We start from the raw sequence: 21,838 nt of genomic DNA on the forward strand, positions 1-21,838 counted from the left end.
TTCTGGCTACTACTAGAAACAGCTTGTGTGCCCCCCTGGGACCCATGTGATAGAAGAAAACTACTTGGAATTGTCTACAGAGTCAACAAAAACTCACTAAGATTTTGAGTCTGCCCTAGATCCAAAGGGCTTAAAGGTGTGCAGGTCAAAATTTTCCTAGGTAGGTGCCTACCTCCTGTGCCCAGAAAAGTCTCTTCTCATACATTCACTAAGTAAAGTCTATAGTATATTTAAATCTATAGTAGAATCTAAATCTCTGGGGCTATATGTTATAAAACTTTCTAAGACTCACAAGGAAATTTTCCCCTCATCTCTTATGAGTGACAGGAAAACTTCAACTAAATAACGTTGCTCATGACAGATAATTATTATTAAATCCAGTCATTTTCATGAGTCTTAAATTTCTTCATCTATAAAAAAGGGGAGTCTAAATAGTTGATTTTTACAGAACACTAAGTAAGATTTAACACTTAGAAAATACTTTTTTATAGTTTAGAAAGCACCTTGTTTAATCAACTCATCTCATCTGGTCAACATTTGATTGAATTTGAGAATGAAATTTTAATGGAAACCAGACGCATGATTCCTTCTTCCTCACCCTTTTGTATATCCCTATACAGCATTTTAGACCCATTTAGAAATGGGAAGACTTCACGATGACAGACAAGTTATCAGCCCTATGCCTTCCATAAACATTGTTGCTTCTTGGTACATGAGAGACATTAAAAAGGAGTATAGCTCATCAGGGCCAAGCCTTGATTCACTAGCAGACGATAGATTAAATATGTTTGTTCCTCCTGTGTTCTGCCCAACCTTTTGTAATTTGAAAAAATGAACAGGCACATCTTCTAGCAGACAGGACTCCTTGATGAACTTTAACATGGCCTCTTTGGTGGTCATCCCCTGCTGCTCGCGGTGAATCTCTGGAGCATGCTTTAGGATGTAGTCTCTCCCTCTCTTTGTGATAATCTACAGAAAGAATGACAGGTCAGCAGCTCTCTGCACTTCCCTTTCCATCCCACTTAATTTACCTAATTCCATCTTTCCCTTTAAGGCCCAGGATTACAGAATTTAAGAGTTGAAAAGGACCTTTGAGATCATCTTGCTTAATTGACATTTTATCAATGAGAAATTCAATGTGTAAATTAATGAGGTGACTTACCTGAAAATGAACAGGTTCTAAAAAGCAAAGCTAGAATCTGATTACTCTAGCTCAATATTTTGTTAGTTATGCGACTATTTTTTTTCTTTTTGCATTTTAAATTTTTATTATTTTTTATGACTATGTGGCTTCTGAATAAGGCCTATTACCTTGGTGACTTTCAGTTTTCAGATTTATAAAATGGGGAGAATGAAACAGATGATCTCTAAAGTCCATTCGAATTCCTGTCCCACCACGTCCATGAATCCCCCCCCCAATTGATTTATCTACATCACTTATTTCTTACTGAGAATCAAGCAAATTCCTTTTTTACTGTCTGTCTCTTCTGTGCATTCCCTAATTAAACAAGACAGCACTTGAAGACAGAGACAGAATCTTATAAAAATATGTTTGTGATAGTTTTACTCAGTTTCCACTTAACTTTGAGATTTAGGCATTGTCGACTGATTCAAAAGTGACTTCTCCACAGTTTTTGTCTGTAAATGGCAGAGTAGTGACAAGAATCTCAAGTCTTCTGACTGCATGTCTAGAACTCTCTCATTAAACCATATTTAATATCCTTCATTTATTTAAATAAAAAGGGGGTAGGTATGAGCAGATGCTGAAAGATACAGGAATAAAGATATAGAAATCCATATCATGAATTCTTTGAGAAAAGCATCTTGCTCCAATGACAACTGGAAGGGAACTCAGTCCCCCTAAATCAATTCCCTCATTCTTGGCAGATGAAAAAAGAGGCCCAGGAAGGTTGTGACTTGTCTAAAGTCATAGTGTTGGGTAAGATTTGAATACAGGTCCTCTGACAGCAGTGCTCTTCTAAAAACTATACAGAGCACCCAATTTTTAAAAAAAAGGAAAAACAATCAAGCCATCTAAATTTTCTTGAAGTTTAAGATATTTCACCTGTTTTCCAATATTTTGCCTTTGTCCTTACCCTCTTCTCCTTATCCCCTTTGTAATTCCAAGTAATGTGACTGTAATTGTCCAAAGAACAAAAACATAACGAAGTTGGTGTTATCGTGAGAGAAGTCACATAAGGAAAGGTGAAAAGGAAATCTTATCACATCCTGGGCAGCAGGGCCTCAGTAAATTATGTTATAAACATAGAGGAAAACCTTACCCACTGAGGGAAGTAGGAATGAGGTTCAAAATATTTCCCAACATGGGTAGTCTCTCTATAGTTGCCCAAGTCTGCCTGCAATCCATAGGCAGCCAACAAGAAGTAGACTTCCTCCTTATGGGTACACTGGGACCTTAGCACCTGCTCCTTGAGGTGGTGGTAGTAGAGACGTCTTGCAACCTTGTCACTAGAACACAAGAGAAAAAACACAAACAGCTGAGTATGATAAAGTTCATGTACCAAGGCAGCTCCATAGCTGAGTCTAGGCCAGAGGCCATCATGTTGCGAGCAGAAGATGCCCCAAAGGGAAGCTCAACTCTGACCCTACAGAGCAGGAACCCAGAACATGTATTTGACACTCATAGACTTTCCCTATATATATATGTATGTATGTGTATGTGTCTGTGTACAGAGAGACAGAGATCTGTCATCTCACTTACTGGAGGCTATTATCTCTATCTAAAGGAGGGTCTGGGGCAGCTAGGTGGCACAGTGGATAAAGCACCAGCCCTGGAGTCAGGAGTACCTGGGTTCAAATCCAGTCTCAGACACTTAATAATTACCTAGTTGTGTGGCCTTGGGCAAGCCACTTAACCCCATTTCCTTGCAAAAAACCCCTAAAAAATAAATAAATGAATGAATGAATAAATAAATAAATAAATAAATGAGGGTCTACATCATATTTACTTCTTCATCCTTGGGAAATGGTTCAGTACAATAGGTCGACATTCTGGGTACCCCGTACTTACTCATAAAATAAGGTTGGACTCAATGGCCAATGAGGCCCCTTCCAGGCCCCTTCTAGATCTCTGATCCCAAGAACAACATTTTTACAACTGTAGGTACTTGTAATGAAATATTTACTTAAGATTATTCCAAATAGGATAATCATAGTAAAATTGTAACAATTTACAATAGCTGTTTATAACTTCCCTATCACAATCCTTCCAGACTGCAAACTTCCCTCACCCTGAATATGCAGTCTTGGCTGCTGATTCTTGATATCCTTTCCCTTCTCTCCTTTCACATGTCAACAAGCTAATTCAGAGACCTGTCACTCCTCACTTAAGACAACTGCAGTAAGCTCCTAACTGATTTCCTTAACACAAAGGACTCTCTAAGCCTCTAGAGAGTAACCAAATAATTTTTTACAAAAATTTTTAATTTTTTAAAATTTCATTTATTTAAGGCAATGGGGTTAAGTGACTTGCCCAAGGTCACACAATTAGTCAATTATTAAGTGTCTGAGACCGTGTCTGAATTCAGGTCCTCCTGACTCCGGGGCCACTACTCTAACCACTGAGCCACCTAGCTGTCCCAAATGATTTTTCAAGGGTGGTTTGACTGACCAGGTTATGCCCCTGCTCTGGCTCTACCCTATTTCTATAAATGAATAAAAACTTTAATTTTAAACTTTTTCACAAGTTGTTTCCAACCTACCTTTATAGATTATTTCTCCTTTGTAATACTGTTGTGTTCAGCTGTTTCTCACATATGCTGTCTTCATTTCTTTGTACTAGCTGGACCCCATTTAAGACACTTTCCCTCCCTATTTCTGCATAGTTTCTTTGAAAATTTGGCTTAAGCATTATCTCCATGAAGTCTTTTTTTGGTTCCACATGTGCTCATGTCTCCTCTAACCCAATTACCTTGTATTCATTTTGTATATTCTGAGGCCCAGCAAATGCAGGCAATGCTAACAATAAAAATTCAAATATTACATATATTCTTGTCTGAGACCACATAGCGAAGGAATGGACCTAAGATTCAGACTTGGACCTTTTGATTCTGAGCCCAGTGGTCTGTTTTCTTTCCACATCACTCTGACCCCATTAACTTCCCCCTCCCATTTCCCCTTCAAGGAGCCTGGAGAAAACACCCTTTTGGGAGAAGCTTGAATATAGTGGTTTTTCCTAATGACCTTTGGAATTTATTCACATGACCAATTAGTTTCCGGTCTACCAGGTATGTCTTAGTTTTCCTTTAACCAACCATCTACTCCACCCTCCCTAATCTTTAATTTTTCCCTAATAGCTACTTACTTGCTGAAAATAGTTTCATTTCTTTCCTATCCTAAAAAGAAACTTTGAACCTTACTATCCCTGAGCTATCATACTGTATCTCTCTCTCAGGTTTCCCCTTCCAAATTTCCTAGGTGAAAAAAAACAAAACAAAACAGAAAAAAAAAATCCCCAAATTGTGTGTGCTCCCTGACTCTACATTCTGCCTATATCCACTAGCACCTAATAAATGGACATACTGACTGGCTTAATCTTCAGCTTCATATAATTAATATTACTGTACCCAAGAGGCATCCAAATAGGTCAGAATAAGGTTTACAAATTTTGCCTCTTGAAGATCATTGTCATTGCACTCTAGGTCTGAAGAGGCAGCTTACTGGTAAAGGTTACAAGAGAGCTGGTTTCAAGTAGAATTCAGGCTTATTCCCTTTTTAGCTCTTTCAAGTCACTGCCCCCTTAATATGGGCAGAATAGTCATTCTACTCCCTGAACCAATCTGGAAAGCCAAAAGTCTGGTGCATTCAAACTCAAAGTCCTTTAGGATATCTGGTGCCAACTTTCTTGTCTTATTTTACACTAATTTATTGACCAAGTCTATATAACCTATTCCTCAACTTGTTCTTATCTTTGATAACTGATACATTCATACAAGACCATAGTTCCTCTATCTTTATCAAATATGTAAGGACCGACACTACAGTAGGCCTTCCCTTCTCCCCCAGTTGAAAGTGGTCTCTCCTTCTCCAGTTTCCTACTAAATTTGTACCTTTTCTCTGTAGCTACCATATTACAAATTATATCTTCTTTGAGAACACATCTTATTCCTCTTATTCAATTGCAAACTGTATCAGGAGGGAGGATGTATCATAGTCCATGTCCGAATTCCTGACAAGTGGACTTAGCTCATAATAGACACCCAGGAGCGGTTTTGCTGCACTGAACCAAAGGTATTCCAAAATCATACTAATTTTTTTTTTTCCTATCCCCTCCTCTTCTTGTTCCAAAGACAAAGGGGTCAGAACCACAACCAATCATTTTTTTTTAGGTTTTTGCAAGGCAAATGGAGTTAAGTAGCTTGCCCAAGGCCACACAGCTAGGTCATTATTAAGTGTTTGAGACTGGATTTGAACCCAGGTACTCCTGACTCCAGGGCCAGTGCTCTATCCAGTGTGCCACCTAGCCAACCCCCAACCAATCACTTTTAAAGTTTTTGAACCATGGCTTTCTAGGGTTACTGTTGTTTTTAAAGGTCCCCTTCCTGGTCAGAAAGTTTGCAAGGGGGATATCAGTGTGAGGAAAAAACACTCAAAGGCAGCTTCCCCAGTAGGGAGAAAGGGAATAGGGGTGGTGGTGATGGGTCCAGCTAGTTTTAAACTCACCTAAATGTTTCCAGTTTGGGGATAACATTTACACAATGCCCTGGATGATAGCACTAAAAAGGTCCTTTTGTTCCAACAGGAAGAAACTGGGAGGTTCAGCTAGAATGCCACACGAATGGAATGCACTCAAATGTATACCCTTCAGGCTTAGCCTTCCCAATAGGGAAGGAGCCGAAAGCAAAGGAGCAGCTATGCAGAGTGTGTGTGGTGACATTCTGAAGGGGGGAAAAAATCATTTCCATCCAATGCCACTGAAGTCTGATTTTTGTTCTTTTCCAACAAAATTAAAATATAGATTGCTTGTCCAGGTGTTGGGATTTAATCAAGGACCTTCAAAATTCAGTTAAATGAAACTCACAAGAGCTAAGAAGACAACAGGACAGGTGGTAGCTAACTCCAATTTTAAAGATATATAAAAAGCTTCTACTTTATCTTCACAGAAACTCAGCTTTTCACTCTTACTAAAAGGTCGTAAAAATGAATACAAAAATGGATATCATACTACTTGGTTTTTAATGGATGAGGGATGGCCTGGAGAGAGGGATAGAATTTGGAATTCAAAATTAAAAGAAAAAAGTTAAAACAAACCAATAAAAAATGAATACATAAATAAGTACCTTATAATTCTCCCATTTTCCACATAATATTGCACTCTGAAGAAGGCAACAAAAGGAGGGTTGGATTTCTCATTTCCCTGTAAGAATGGTTATACAAAATACAAATGAAATCACCACTATCTACTGGCTTTCATGCTGTGGATGACAGCATTCCAACATCATACTCCTCCCTACAACCCTTTTCATTTTCTTCTATGAATTTATTTTGTGCCCTTAAACTTTGCCTAAATCATTATCTAAGTATCTTTCCTTTCTTCTAAACCTACATTTAAGCCATTTAAAAAATTTAAACAGATAGCACAAAATAATCATTTTTAAACCTATGACACAAGAAATTATGAAATGTGGAATTGTTTATATGTCCTACACACACACACACACACACACACACAGCAAGTTCATAATGAATACCTGCTGATTGCGCATGAAACCAGAAATACAGATTTGAATATGGAAGCAGTGTAGAAATTTAAAAGGTCAGAACTTTTGATTTGGTATAATATGATGATGTTAGTCATTTTTTTTAAGTTTTTGCAAGGCAATAGAATTAAAGTGATTTGCCCAAGGCCACACAGCTAGGTAATATATTAAGTGTCTGAGGCCAGATCTGAACTCAGGTACTCCTGAGTCCAGGGCCAGTGCTCTACCCACTGTGCCACCTAGCCGTCCCTGTTTAGTCATTTTCAATCTAGTGACTCTTTGTGGCATCTTTTGAGGTTTTCCTGGCAGAGTTACTGGAATAGTTGTGCCATTTTCTTGTCACTCATTTTACAGATGAGGAAACTGAAGCAAATAAGGTGAAGTGACTTGTCCAGAGTCACACAGATGGTGTCTAAAACCAGATTTGAACCCAGGAGGAGGATCTTCCTGACTCCAGGCCAGGCACATTATCCATTGCATTACCTAGCTCCCCCAGTCAGATGAGGAAACTGAGGCAAACAGGATGAAATGACTTGTCCAAGTCACACAGTCAATTGTAGCATTGAATGGAAATGTGTTCTCTGCATAGTTGCTTGTGGTCATGAACATTTATTTGTCTTTGGCTCCTCCCTGTTGGGAAGGCTTAGCCTAAAGGGATTATACATTTCACTGGGTTACATTCATGTGGAATAGGGGCAGCTTTCTAGCTGAACCTTCCAGTTTCTTCCTAGTGGAACAGAAGTTTCTTCCTAATTGGAGTCAGGAAGGGAATTCGAATCCAGCCTCAAAAACTGGATACACTAGCTGTGTGATCTTGAGCAAGTCACTTAAACCTGATTGCCTCACATCCAGGGACATCTCCAGTCATCCTGATTCATATCTGGCCACCGGACCTAGATGGCTCTGGAGGAGAAAGTGAGGTTGGTGGCTTAGCACAGCATCCCTCTCACTCAAATCCAACTGAAGTGTTTATCCTGGCATCACCTCTCTGATGTCATAGTTTTCTTTGAGAAGGACAGGGCAGCTAGGTGGCAGAGTGGACAAAGCACTAGCCCTGGAGTCAGGAGTACCTGGGTTCAAATCCAGTCTCAGACACTTAATAATTACCTAGCTGTGTGGCCTTGGGCAAGCCACTTAACCCCATTGGCCTTGCAAAAACCTTAAAGAGAGAGAGAGAGAGAGAGAGAGAGAGAGAGAGAGAGAGAGAGAGAGAGAGAGAGAGAGAGAGAGAGAGAATGAGAATGAAGGACAACTATCATCAGTGGAACAAAAAGGCAAGATGAATCTTCCTGTCTCCAGGGCCAGAGCTCTAACCACTACTACACTCAAAGTGATAATGGCCAAAACTTAATCTGCTCTGAAAAAAGAACTTTCCCAAAGCTCCTTAGCTCCCAGTTATTCCACCAGAAATTTCCCTGTATGTATTTTATATGTTCTTACAGTCTATACGTGGTTTTAGAATAGAAGCTCCTTGAATGCAGAATCTGGCTCATTTTGTTGTTGTTATTTAATCTTTGTGTCCCTAACAGCTAGGAAAGGAACTAACACACACTTTGTGTTTCATCAATACTTATTGGCCAATTCTCTCATAAAGATCTAGATCTTCAACCTTCTGCCAAATAGTCTATTCCTGTCTTCTGTTTAAAACTTTGGTTCCCAAATTCCAGTCACCTTGAACTTACTTTATAGTTTTCTTTTTTCCAGTCCTTCAGAAAGTATTTGCTGAGCTTTTGCTCTAGGTCCATGAATATGTATTCATTGTCTGCAAAGTTAACAAAAACAGCTGTCAGTACTATTGAATCATCTCCTGGTACACTGTGGTTGGTGGGGAACTTTAATTGTAGAGTTGAATAAAAACAGGATTATAATAGAGTTGGTTAGAGAGCTCTTACTATCCTCACTGGAAAAACAAAAAGAATGAGAAGTATGTTCTCCTAAACTATGATATGCAGCTGAATAAATACCCCACTAGATAGTCTGTCCTCCGCACCCTCATCCCCATGCAGAAATATGTATCCACTTATTTTGAATAGACATTCTAAGATGAACAATTCAATAGATCAAGATGCCAAAACCATACAATTTCAATTTTCTTAAACTGCTAAATACCCTCCATTTTTAAATACACCAATATTCTCTTGCTGATACAATCTGGCTTACCAATTTTGTGAAGGTCACAACTTTGACCTTTGGACTTGCCCATGGGAAGCATTAAAATAAATATACTGAGAAATAGAGGTGAGCTAGTCATATAACAAGAATGAGAGACAACAGGTGGAAGGTCTGGCTGATATGGAGGGCTCAGGCACTGTATCTATGTCAGTAAAGAGAAAACCTCAAATAAAAAAATGTCACAGTTCCAAAAGTCAATAGGGTGATAACCATAATAAGTTCTACCTAAATGGCTCTTAAGTAGGGAAAGTAATGTTACTACTGTGTTTTTTAAAGCTTTAATGGCCTTTCAGACTCAGATTAAGAATAGAAGAAAGACAGCTTGTGTTTTACTACTTTGTAATCCACTGACCTCTTCTGGATCACTTCAAAGTTCCCATTCAAGTCTAAAATTCTGATTCTTGACTACAGAGTGACCATTTTAAACTAAGAAAGGTGTAACCCCCATTGTTGCACCTTGCAAGGTTGGTGGTTCATAATCCCTATTTTACAGATGAGAAAACTAAGGCTCAGATGGGTTAACTATGGCCTCATATCTACTAAGTGCCAAAACTAGGCTGGAAAGGGAAATCAGGTCTCCTCAAACCAGACATCTGGTTTCAGATGAATGGGCCTATTTGAACAAAATAATTGGCAGAACATATTCTGTGGTAAAAGTGTTACTAGATATGATGATAAAATTTTAGTTTTATGGAACTCAGTTTCACAGGTTTGATAAGTATGAGTTGGTTAATTTAGTCCTAATTCAAGATCATAGACTCTACAGTCAATACTCATGATACAAATGCTAGTACCAATGTGATAGGTAATAGAAAATCAGAAAGCTTGATTATCCACTGAAGCAAGGGCTCCTGGTTACTTCTAGTAGAAAATAAAACTCTTTGGGAAGGTATTTCAAGTCCCTGATGATCTGGTTGCAGACAACCTCATAAATAATTAATAGCAGATTAATTTAATTAGTTCTAATTAATTAAAATCAGCCTAATCTAAGCTGATCAATAAAAATCCTTCACAAATTCCTGTCAAATTAATATTCTTGCTATTTCTTCAATGTGATATTCCATTCCAGGTTCAAATCTGGCCTCAGACCCTTGACACTTACTAGCTGTTGTGACCTTGGGCATTGCTTGGCATCCAAGGTCACATCCCATCACCTTGATTTATATCTGTCCACTGGACCCAGATGGCTTGAGGGGAAAGTGAGACTGGCAACTCACTCAAAATCAATTCAAGTGCCTGCCAGGGCATCACCACCCCTTCATTTTTTGAGAATGAAGGACAAGTGTCATCATTTCAGGGGACCATCCTCAAACCTTGAATGCATTAGGTTTTTGCAAGGCAAATGACATCAAGTGGCTTGCCTAAGGCCACAGAGCTGGTAATTATTAAGTGTCTGAGACCAGATTTGAACTCAGGTACTCCTGACTCCAGGGCTGGTGCTCTATCTACTGCACCACCTAGCTGCCCTTGAATGCACTCTTGCCTCAGATCCACCTGAGGAGTCTTCCCTTCTCTTCCCCCTTCCTTCAAGGCTCAGTTCATCTGTAACTTCCAACATAAAGACTTGCCTATCCACAAAGACCTCCCCAATCTGTTTTGAGATCTCACTACATTCCATAATTGTACATTTTTTATGTTTACTTATGCCCCCCGCCCCCGGCAGAATATTAGTCTTTTGAGACAAGAACTGTTTTTCTATCTCTAACTCCTAGCAGTTTCTAGCATATAGTAGGTATTATTGTGGGCCCAGACTCTAATAATGCACATTCCAGAGGACTGTTTAGTGACAACTATCTCAGTAGCAAGTCTGACTGTTGAACATTCTTTCCTGTCCTATTCTTTCAACAAAAGCAGGCACATGAGGAATTTAATTTCTTCTCTTCTTCCTTTTTCCCATATTGTTTCCCCTATACACTCTATACCTCTCCTACCTCCCCCACCCTTCTGCTTGAAAGTTAAGAAAATTCATAAAATTATTGATGAAATGCCACACCTTCCAGTAGTCAGTCCAAGGTATCAGATCTATATGACCTCAGGCAGGACATTCTCTGAGTTGCAGTCCTAATTTATAATAGTCTCTAAAGTCTCTCATAGCTCTCAAAGTCTATGATTTTTAAGCCATGCTAGAGGAAAGAAACTTACAATTCAATCAGTCACCAGTGTTTTGAAGTTTGCTTTCCAACTTCATCAGAAAGAATGGCCAACAACAGCCTCAGGCCTTACAAGTGTGGGTATTCTAGTAATTAACCCTAAGAAAATCAAACTGTGTTTTCCTATTCATTTCTTCCTGGTGAAAGAAGGCATATACAGCATCAAGTCTTGGGGAAAAAAGAAGACTTGAATAGAGGAACAGAAACAAGCATTCTAAGAAGGGAGGCTCTCAAAGGCATCCTTGAAGGATTGAAAATGCAAATTCAACTCATTATCTCCCAATGTTTTTTTCTCCACTTTAGGGGAAAGCTGGGAAACAAAACAAAACAAAACTGACAAAGCTGCCTAGAGAACTCAAGTAGGGGCTGTGGGAAGACTCTTCAGTTGTAAGACTTCTGGACAATCAATCAGGGCCAACTTCACTTAGTTGTTCACAGCACTTATCAGCAACACAAAATCTGGTCTTTCTTTCCATTTTCAGTTCAGTTGCTAGGTAAGAAGGGCCTTCCTACACAAATACACAGATACACACAGTCACATAGTCACACACACACACACACACACACACACACAAACCTCAAGACTCTCAAGACAGGAATGTAGTCCTACATTCCAGCTTTAATGAAATTAATATTATTGGAATGCCAGCCTGCTGTGAAATCCCTCAAGCCTGTAAAAAAATAAAGAATCCCATTCCACCACCCCCAGGTATTTTTTTGTGGGGAAGCACAAGAATTTCAGGTAGTTCCCTTACCTCAGGTGAATTCTGGACTCATCCTAATAAAAGTGATGAGGTGCAAAGGCAAGTGGATTTATTATTATTGCCAGAATTAGAAAGAGTGTCTTGCTTCAATAGCATAATATATCTGTCAAAGGGCAGTCAAAGTAACTTATAAAACTAAGACAAATAGCTGTGTTTCTCTAAAACTCAAGAAGAGTCTGGGATATCCATTACCTGGCCCAGATCCCTCTCTTTCCCTACTGATAGGCAGGCATCATGGTCTCACATCATTGATTATAGCTGCTGAACCAATGACTGACATGTCACTGGGGGACCTAGAATGATTATCACATGTGACCATTATAACCCAGACTCCAACTGTATGCTCAAAAACTGGACTCTACAGGGATGAGGAGAAAGGATGAATAATGGACAACAAAAGTCATGATGAAAGTGGAAGAAAAAACGGCCAACTTTGGCAGGGACACTAACTGTGTGAGCCTTAGTCCATCTCCCCACAACCACTCCACAGACTCACAGTAAAGGGATAAATGGGAAAGGGATGCAGATCTTTTATATTCAAGTGTTCTTAATTTGCTGAGGGTCAGGCAGTCTGGTGAAGACTATGGGCTCCTCAGAAAGTTTTCAAATGCATAAAGTACATTTCTAAAAAGGAAACCAATTGGGGCACAGTGGATAGAGAACAGGCCCTGGAGTCAGGAGTACCTGAGTTCAAATCCGACCTCAGACACTTAATAATTACCTAACTGTGTGGCCTTGGGCAAGCCACTTAACCCCATTTGCCTTGCAAAAATCCAAAAAAAAAAAAAAAAAAAAGGAAATCAATGACATTTCAATAGTTATCCAAGTTAAGCAACCTCTGATATAGCTGAGGACAGTGTGGATAAAGCTTTGGTCTTAGAACTAAGATGGATGGAGCCAGATATCACTTACCTAGGTGATCTTAGACAACTCATTTAACCAATCTAAACTAGTTGTCTTATCTGTAGAGCAAGAGGACCAGACTAAATGATCCTAAAAGTTCCTTCCAATTCTCTATGTTCCTATGGCTTAGATTTGAATACTGGTAAAGGGTAAGTCATTTCATGTCACTGTGACTCTGTTTCCCTTCTGAAAGGAGGATTCTTTCAATCCTTACCCCATAGGATTATTATAATAAAGACACTTTATAAAACATAAAGAGCTATTGTCATAAATATGACCTCCACCTTAATATATGATGAAGTTTTATCCCTTTGTCATTTGTTGGATCCTCTTCTTGATTGCAGTTAGTTCACAGAATCACAATTGTAGAATTTTAGAACTAAATCAATTCTAATCCCCTCATCTTACAAATGAGTCAAAAGATTTATCAAAGTCAACTACATAATGAAAGAATATATTTAAATGCAATGATATGATTTCCAGAGTTCTAAGAAGATCTCGTCTCTCATTCTTCTCCAGAACTTGCTGGTGATTAAAATAAAAGACGGGAGATTCACTCCTTACTAGCCAAATGGACAAATACTATCTGTCTCAGTTTCCTCATATGTAAAATGGGGATAATTGAAGCACCTACTTCTAGGATTGCTATGAAGATAAAATGAGATTATAGGGCTTTGTACATCATAAAATGATGGATTGATGCCTCTTTTCTTTTGGGGGATGGGGTGGGTCTAGGATTTATAGCTCCTTAAAATTCAAATATCCCTTCTGGAAAAGGTATCAAAATGTATTTGCAGCTACATATTAATAGAAATAACTGAAAGGTTATACTTATATTAGGCTTTGATAAAGAAAAGGAAATAGAAAAGAATGAAGAGCAAGGCAAGGATAGAAAAAGGAAGTTGGTGGTGACACTGATTTCCAATTCACCCCTGCCTAGGCATCTTAAAAGATCAAGGACCTGAAGCAGTAAAAATACTTTCCTGAAAGTTTCTCAAGTTTGATTGATTGCTCTTATCCATCCCAAACAACTCATGCCATACAATATGCATCCTATGCAATAGAGAAATCCCTGAAAACTTGGTACAAAATGGGAATTTTACTATTCTTCCAGAAGGTTGTGGGTTACATCAACAATACTAGCTCAAACCACAATCTAATCAGTGTGATGTGGAGTAAGATGTAATCTTTTTAGGTCTAATATTCATATATATATAAATAAAATGAGAGTAGGACTAGGTGGCCCTCCTGCTTATAAAGAGTGAATACAAAGAGTCATTCCAACTCTGACATTACGTTTGTCTAAAGAGATCAGTTAATCAAGTCAATCAAAAAACATTAATGAGTGTCAGGAAGCACAACATTTCAAGTTGAAGGTCTCTAAATTCCTGTTTTAATGTGTTCTGCTCACTCCATCCCAGGAAGGAGCTTGATGCCTTTCCCTACTATATTGAAGTCAACCAGCTAAAGCTAGGCTTATGGGTTGTTGTAAATTAGTTTCTATAGTGACAGGAAAGGTATTAGGAGACAGGACATCCAACACATTCCATTGGTGCTCTTGGCTGATCTTGCCTCTTCCCTTTGAAGATGAGAGGTAGTCCTAGACAGTGTAGATGGATAGCCAGGCTACTTTTCCTAAAGAGGAACAACCTGCTTTCCCTCATTGTTGAGGGGTGCTCAGAGGGTTGGGAAGCACCATGCAGAATCTCACATATCCTGAGTAGAAGGAGGTGGCATTAACTAACTGGCTGGCACTAATACGAAAATCCTCCCACCTGGGAACTTCCTTTGCAGAGCAAACACACCTTCTTTAAGAAAATATCAGCTGCTGATAAATGGAACAATTCCCCTTTGTGTGCTTTTCTGGCCTAACTCCCCCAATGCTGTCGGGTATGTTTGCCTGTTTTCAGTGCTGAACAAATTCAACAACTACCTTTACAAAGACAGCACAGTCTGAAGTAATCACTCTCTCCATCCCTTCAATCCATCCCTCCTTCTCCACTCAGGCTATCTTTGTAATGGCTGAGCCCCAAGGTGCTCTTCCCTCTTCACATCTGTCTCTTGGGAAGCTCTGGCTTCCTTAAGAAGCAGCTCAAGCACCAATCCCCCACATGAAATCTTCCATGATTTCACCAGCTGCTACTCAGTTTTTCAGGGAAAAACTTGTATTCATTTTACATATAATCAATACATGTATCACATATAGACATATATAGACATATGTATACATATACACTTTCTACATAGTTTGGTACTGAGTCATTTAAGCTAAAATTCAATCTGAATCTTGGCAGGGTTTGGAACTTATTGTTCAGACATATCTGGTTGGATTATTTTGTTGCTATTTTTTTTTTTGGTCTCATGGTTCTTTTAGAACTATTTGTATTAAATGCAGGGACTTCCCCAAGAAGTTCCCACCCTTGAAGGTAAGGAATATTTTGGTTTTGTCTTTGAGCTTAGAATTGTCCCTGGGACACAGAAAGTCCCTGATGAAAATCTATTGAATGCTTTAAGTGATCAATGGAAAGAAAAGGGGACTTCAAAAGCAAAGGTGGCTGACTCATGGCAGTCAGTTCTGCCATATCCAAGGGCCAAGTAATGAAACACTGACCATATAGGATGGAAGCCTAGTAGAATCTAATTAACTGACAATGCAAGATTTTATCCTGTCCCCCTAGAATCAGCTTTCCTTTCTATGTGCCTGCCTTTGAAACTGCAAACCAACCTTAACTGTTGGGAAAGTGTCTAATGAAAAGTGGGCAAGGGACTCTATCAGTACTGAGTGTACAAAAACAAAAGCAGTCCCTATTCCCTTGGATGTGGCATGATGTAGGAATACAATATGTACACAAGTAGAAAGCTAGGACAACTGATCAGAGAGACCAGGAATTAGGAGAATCAGAGTAGACTTCCTAGAGATGAAGCTTGAACTCCATGGCCTCTTCCAACAGATGAACCCCTTTCCATGGTGCTCAAAATTCTCTTCCACCACTCAGTGCTCAAAAGAAATTAAAAGTTTTTCCCCCATAAAGGATTTAGGATTCAACCTCTATATAGAAGATTCTAAAACATTTTAAGCCCAAATTTTCTTCTAAAAATCCTTTCTGAAAATTTTTTCTTTTTAAAAAACAAAATAAAACATTTATCTTAAATTATACTGTATTAGGCAGTGTATTATTATCCCATTTTACAGAGGAAGGAAGTGAAGTTCAGAAAAGTTCAATGACTTGTAAGTGGTCACACCCCTAGGAAATGTCTATTCAGATGTTCTAAGTACTGTGCCATTTCCACAATATTGCAGTCTTTTCCAGTATGGGCACGGAGCTGCACAATAATACTTGAGAACATCCTAGCATGACCTTGGGTTAATTATTTAAGTGCTCTGTACCTCAGTTTTCTTTTCTTTATAATGAAAGAATTGGACTAGATAAGACCTTCAAAGTCCCTTTCAGATCTAAATATAAAATCCTATGGACAAGGACTACATCTTGGATTCTTCAATAATCTCCCCAGAAATCCATATAGTTAGTGACTTGCACAACTGATCCACAATACAAATCTCTTGGCAAAATAGTCAAACTCATACATGCAGCCTGTATTCACTAAGATTCTATGACCTAAAACCCCAAAGCATATAGGATTTCTAAGTCTCCTGTTTTTAAAAATTGTTTTTTCAGGCAAACACTGTACATTCTCAGATTGTCAAATGTCAAAAGAAAGTGGTGCCACCAGTTTGCATTCTATGACCAGTCAGAAGATGCAGCTTAGCTTGTTTTCCTCCCTGATCCTCAAGAATCTCTTCCCCTATATTAGTCACCATTCTCACTGGCTTTGTGGTGAATGTCATCACTGAAAAGGTCAAAAACAAACTCCATGGAGCAAACACCCCTTTGGTGAATTGCATACTTATTAAAAATAAAACTGCATAAAGACCTTGAAAAATTCTGTTTATCTAGAGAACAGGTACAACAAGAATGGGGCACTGTTTCTTCCCTCCTTAAATGACTATTTCCGTTAAGAAAAACAATCTTGAAGAACAGACTAAAAAACCCTTGGGCCATCTGCAAAGAATTGTTCACTTGCAGCTCATTATAGCAAAGCTTGGTGTCTTTGAAAGATCTTTCAGGTATTTCTTCATTTTTTTGGTATCTGAGATGGGGGAGGGGAAGACCACCACAAAAACACACAACGTGGTTAATCTTTGATGAGAACTGCCCCTCACTGTCTTCAGTGGTTAGTCTGTTCTTGTCATTCCCTTTCAAGGGTCTTTCAGAAACCACACATTACGTACACCCTTGGGGGCCACTATTGCCTTAGTCTCTAACAAACAAGGTAGTCAAGTCAGGTCACAAATCAAGAAAGTGAAGGGAATATGGTGGGTGGCACAGAAGATTGATGGACAATGAGATAAGAGAGAGAGAGGTTAAGTTAATAGAAACAAGAGTGGAGAAAGAGTGGGGATTTGTTGGGAAGTTTCTGACCTTAATATAATTAGTTTAAAAAAAAGAACTATGAGGCAAAACAACCTCAGATATCTCTTTGATCAGTAAGATTCCTAATTCTATCCAGAACCAGTATAGGTTTAGCTTGCATGGTTCAATACTCAGCTATGCAGATAGAGTGAGGCCATATATGAGTAACACTGGAATAAGATTCATGAATTGAGTTAGTTATCAAAATTTCTGGGTTTTTAATTAAATCCCCTCCATATTATCACATTTTGAAATAAATCATACCTTTTACATTCAGAGCGAAACTAATAAAATTTTAAGAGGAGAAAATGGCTTCCAACTGCCTAAAGAATCATTCAGCAAAGGAAAAGAAGGAAGGGCTTCGTTTTGGAACTGAATTCTTTTACACAAAAGAAAACTTTAGAATGGGCTGTCTTTAAAACATAACAAGTCAAATACCACTGGAGAAAGCAGTAGATATGTTAATAGATGGTCGAGAAGAGATGACCAGTAATGCTACCCTTAAAAAAACAATGAAAATCCACCTTAAGTTATGGCTCAAGAACAGATGATTAATTCAATTTGATCATTTACAGAGTGGATAAAACCATATAGCTAATTTATTAGAGAAACAGGATTAGACTACCTATATTATGTTCTTTATATTAGAGCATATTGAGATTTTTCTTCTAACTGCCTTTCTCATACAACACAGGAAAAACATTAGAGGACATTGCTAACAATTCACTTGCAATAAAGTGAATCTTTCAATATTTGCAAAGGTCTTTTCTTACCATAACCCTGTGAGATAGGTAGGGTCTATATTCTTTTTTGTTTTTTAGATTTTTCAAGGCAATGGGGTTAAGTGGCTTGCCCAAGGCCACACGGTTAGGTAATTATTAAGTGTCTAAGGTCAGATTTAAACCCAGGTACTCCTGACTCCAAGGCTGGTGCTCTATTCACTGTGCCACCTAGCCACCCCGGGTCTATATTCTTTATGCAATTTTATACAACAAAAAAGAGCTTGTGATAGGCTAAAAGATTTGCCCATGATCATAATGAATATCTAAGATAGAATTTGAACCCTAGTCTACTGACTCAAGGCTCAGGTTGCTTTCACAAGAACACACCCCCTCAACAAAGTTCTCCTCCTAACCTCCAGGGGTGTTTAAATGTAGCTGCCCTAAAAACGTGAGCTCCTTTTTCTGGATGACTTTATGCAGACTGGATGATCATGGGTTCTGTTTTAATGGATGAATACCTTTTAATAAGATCCTTTCAGTCCTCAAATTCTGTGATTCTGAGTCTTTCACAAATGTGTGGATAATTGAATCTACTTTATAGAAAACACATGGAGTTTCTTCAAATAGCAAACCTCAAAAGCATTTTCATCCCCATAAAGAAAGACTAACCTCATTTTGCCTCTAAGAGTAGACCTGGGTTTTCGAAGGCTCTGTCACAGGAAGACAACTAAAGTCAAAATAAGCAAGAAAAACTCTAAGCTTGAATTTGCCAACAGACTGTTGGGTCAATGGAGACAGTTTAAATGAGGAGAGGATCATGGGATGAAGGTTAAATGCCAAATGGTGAATAATTTTGGTCCAGTAACTCTTAATAGATCGGAATCTGACATGATAGAATGAACAGTCATATCAGCAGGTTACAAAGTCAAAAGTAAATTACCATGTACCAGTAATGATACAAAATAGAGACAGTAACTATGCTCATGGAATTTATAATCTATTTATGGAGGAAGCCACAGATGAAAAGATAAGTTAAGACAGGTTAGATTCAAAAATCAATAAAAACTGATTATAGGGTGGAGCACCAGTGAGTGAAGAACAGTTTCTAAGAAGCAGATGAGGATGGAGAACATCTAAGACATGAGAGATGCCACAAAAGTGGGAATTAGAATGGATAAGGGCAGTTTGGATGGAAAGTAAAATGCTTGAGGGGATAGTAATACTAAATCACACACATCTGGCAGAGTTTTGTGATAGTTTTACAGAATGAGAGCTCAGAGAATCTAAGCTCAACTAAGAATTTCTGCTCTTTGCTTTGCTCAGAAGAAGTAAGAATCCAAGGGTGCACCCAGACAGTTGCAGATGTAATGGTGACATCCAGAAGTCGGGATCCCCAAATGCATTGGTTATTTAGATTTTGCAGTTCAGGGACTGCCCTGAATTCACCCTTACTGCCTTCAGGCAATAATCATGAGACGCAGTAGATAATGCAGGCATGTAAGGACCCAGTGGGATCACAGCTGTACAAATGATGGGGGGGAGGAAGGTAGTTCTGCCTTTCATGCCTATGTCAATACTTACTTCGAACAACACTCAGGCCAAAGAAGTGGGGTTCTTTAATGCTCAACAAGTCACACACTTGCTGGAAAAGCTCTCTTCCCGTGGCTTTTACCTACATGAGGAAAGAAGAAAAAAGAAAAACAGGGTCAAGTTCTAATGTCAATATAGGCAAATAAACCATCTGGGTATTTCGTCCTCTTCTAGTCTGCCAGGTTCCATTTCTGTAGACCTTTACTTTGCAGGATAAGATGATAATGTAGATCTAGTAATAAGCAAATTCTTACTATTTTATATCAGATTCTCCCAATTTGCACATGAAATTTTAAATAATTGTATACCATACACATACATACAAACATAATACTTTTCTTTTATGGATTAGGAAACTTGAGGTTCAGTCATCCACTGATTCACTTCTATCTACTAGCCAATGAAAATCGAAGATGGAGTTTAAACCCAGGTTTTCTGGGTTTGAAGTCTGTACTCTAGCCAGCAGACCACACTACCTTCTGTAGCACATAATACCAATGTAGATAAGTTTGGTGCATGTCTTTCTGATATCTGCAGCAAGCTTCCTTAAGAACATGTTCCCCCAGGATGGCTAGGTGGCACAGTAGATAGAGCACTGGTCTTGGAGTCAGGAGTACCTGGGTTCAAATCCAGTCTCAGACACTTAATAATGACCTAGCTGTGTGGCCTTGGGTAAGCCACTTAACCCCATGGCCTTGCAAAATCTTAAAAAAAAAAAAAAAAAAAAAAAACATGTTCCCCCCAGCTAGACTCAAGGGAAAACCTTTACATCTTTGTCTTGAACATATCTCAGGCTTTGTCCATTTGAGCTGACAAGATTGATTTTTTTAAATCACCAGGCCCAGGGCTAACTAATGGTGAATACAGATATAAACAGGTGGGAATACATATAGAGACAGAAATAAACCTAGTCTCTCAAGGAGAAAGTATATAAAAAGGAGCCAAAATTGCAGTAGGGAATGAAGGTAAGGGGGCATGGTAGAGAGAATCTTGTGGAGATGAATCAGGAGAATCTGTTGAAGAAATTTTCTAGGAAGAAGCATCCAAAGAGAGGAGAAAGGACACAGGGACAAGGTTATTTCTAATGTGTGAAGTCCGGGGGGTAGAATGAGCTTCCAGAGTAAAGGGTTTCTATGGCATGGTAGAGAAAGTCCTGAGGAGAGGAAGCCTAGAGAGGAAAGAAGTCTGCTGAAGGTTGGAATATGCCACTTTCCCTCCCCCATACTTTATTTTTCTTGTTGTTGTGGGCCACATGGTTAATATGCAATTACATTTTGCATAATTTTATTAAAGTAAATAATATATATATATTGTATATTACTTTTTATGTATCATATAAATAACTGGTCATGTTGCTTGCTTTCTCAGTGGGTGGGAGAGAAACTTGAAGAAGAAAGAGAATTTGGATCTCAAAAGTTTTTAAAACTGAAATAAAGGACTTGAATTAATGAATGAGTAAATAAATAAGGATGAAAATATGCCTGGGATGGTACCCTCCCTAGATCAAAGCTGAGACTCTTAATTTAAGAAATGTAAAAATGTTGCTTCTGACTTTTCCCAGAGCACCTGACAAGTGAGTTGGAAGAGGATTACACTCCAAAGCAAGAGCCCACTACCCACCCCCACCCCCCATTGCATTCTGGCAGCTTCCCATTGATCAAGAGAAGGGAGAAATGATGGATCACTGAAAGTCCTTGTAGGGTAGAGAAGGAACACAGCTTAGAAAATGAGGTATGAGTTTGACGGCAAGAATTGGTTGGAGGTCTCTGAGAACTATTTCTGACATTCAATTTAGTGATTGACCCTGCTAAAATCTGCTTATGAAATAAACTACAGATAGCCCTCCCCCTGCCCCTCCTAAGCCAGGACTCTGCTATTTAACTCTTTCTCCACTAAAAAAAGCACCAGGCCAAAAATCCATCTAAAGACGTTTCTCTATCGTACTTTAAATTTGGTCTTTAAAACATGTTTGTTTTTCCCCCCAGTTCTTTTTTAAAACCAGGTATTGTCAATTGTCAGTCCTTAAATTTTGAATGGATGCCAGTATTTAGCAGAACATTACACCAAGTCTCTATCAGAAAACTCAAATCTATCTCTATATTCTTCCACCCCAGATTATCTCCATTGAGGTCATTCATCAGGAACAGATATACATATACCTCTGAACTACTCCATTATTATTGCCTAAAGGCCATTGCAGCAGAAACCAGAATTTTCTGTAGGACTTCTATATACAAGGAACTCCAATGTCATTCTGGGATTTGGTTATTGAATTGGAAAATTTATTTCCACCATATTGTGGAGAGTCATGGTAGATCGAGTAGATCAAGTTGCCTTGCATTAAAA

At 38.6% G+C, this 21,838-nt stretch overlaps 1 protein-coding gene across 6 annotated transcripts in view; it reads right to left on the bottom strand.

Moving 5' to 3' along the window:
- Positions 1-21,838, bottom strand: part of FRMD1 (FERM domain containing 1) — an 89,226-nt gene that overhangs the window by 16,672 nt on the left and 50,716 nt on the right. For all 6 annotated transcript variants that reach the window (XM_074188068.1, XM_074188064.1, XM_074188063.1 and 3 more), the window contains 5 exons: positions 19,484-19,574; positions 8,402-8,481; positions 6,300-6,376; positions 2,283-2,469; positions 814-969 (listed from right to left, as the gene is read on the bottom strand). In XM_074188068.1, coding sequence (XP_074044169.1) covers positions 814-969; positions 2,283-2,469; positions 6,300-6,376; positions 8,402-8,481; positions 19,484-19,574 — 591 coding nt within the window. The remainder of the gene's footprint in view (positions 1-813; positions 970-2,282; positions 2,470-6,299; positions 6,377-8,401; positions 8,482-19,483; positions 19,575-21,838) is intronic.

The sequence above is a fragment of the Macrotis lagotis genome, chromosome 5 (genome assembly GCF_037893015.1).
Source record: "Macrotis lagotis isolate mMagLag1 chromosome 5, bilby.v1.9.chrom.fasta, whole genome shotgun sequence".
In the NCBI taxonomy this organism is placed as follows: domain Eukaryota; kingdom Metazoa; phylum Chordata; class Mammalia; order Peramelemorphia; family Peramelidae; genus Macrotis; species Macrotis lagotis.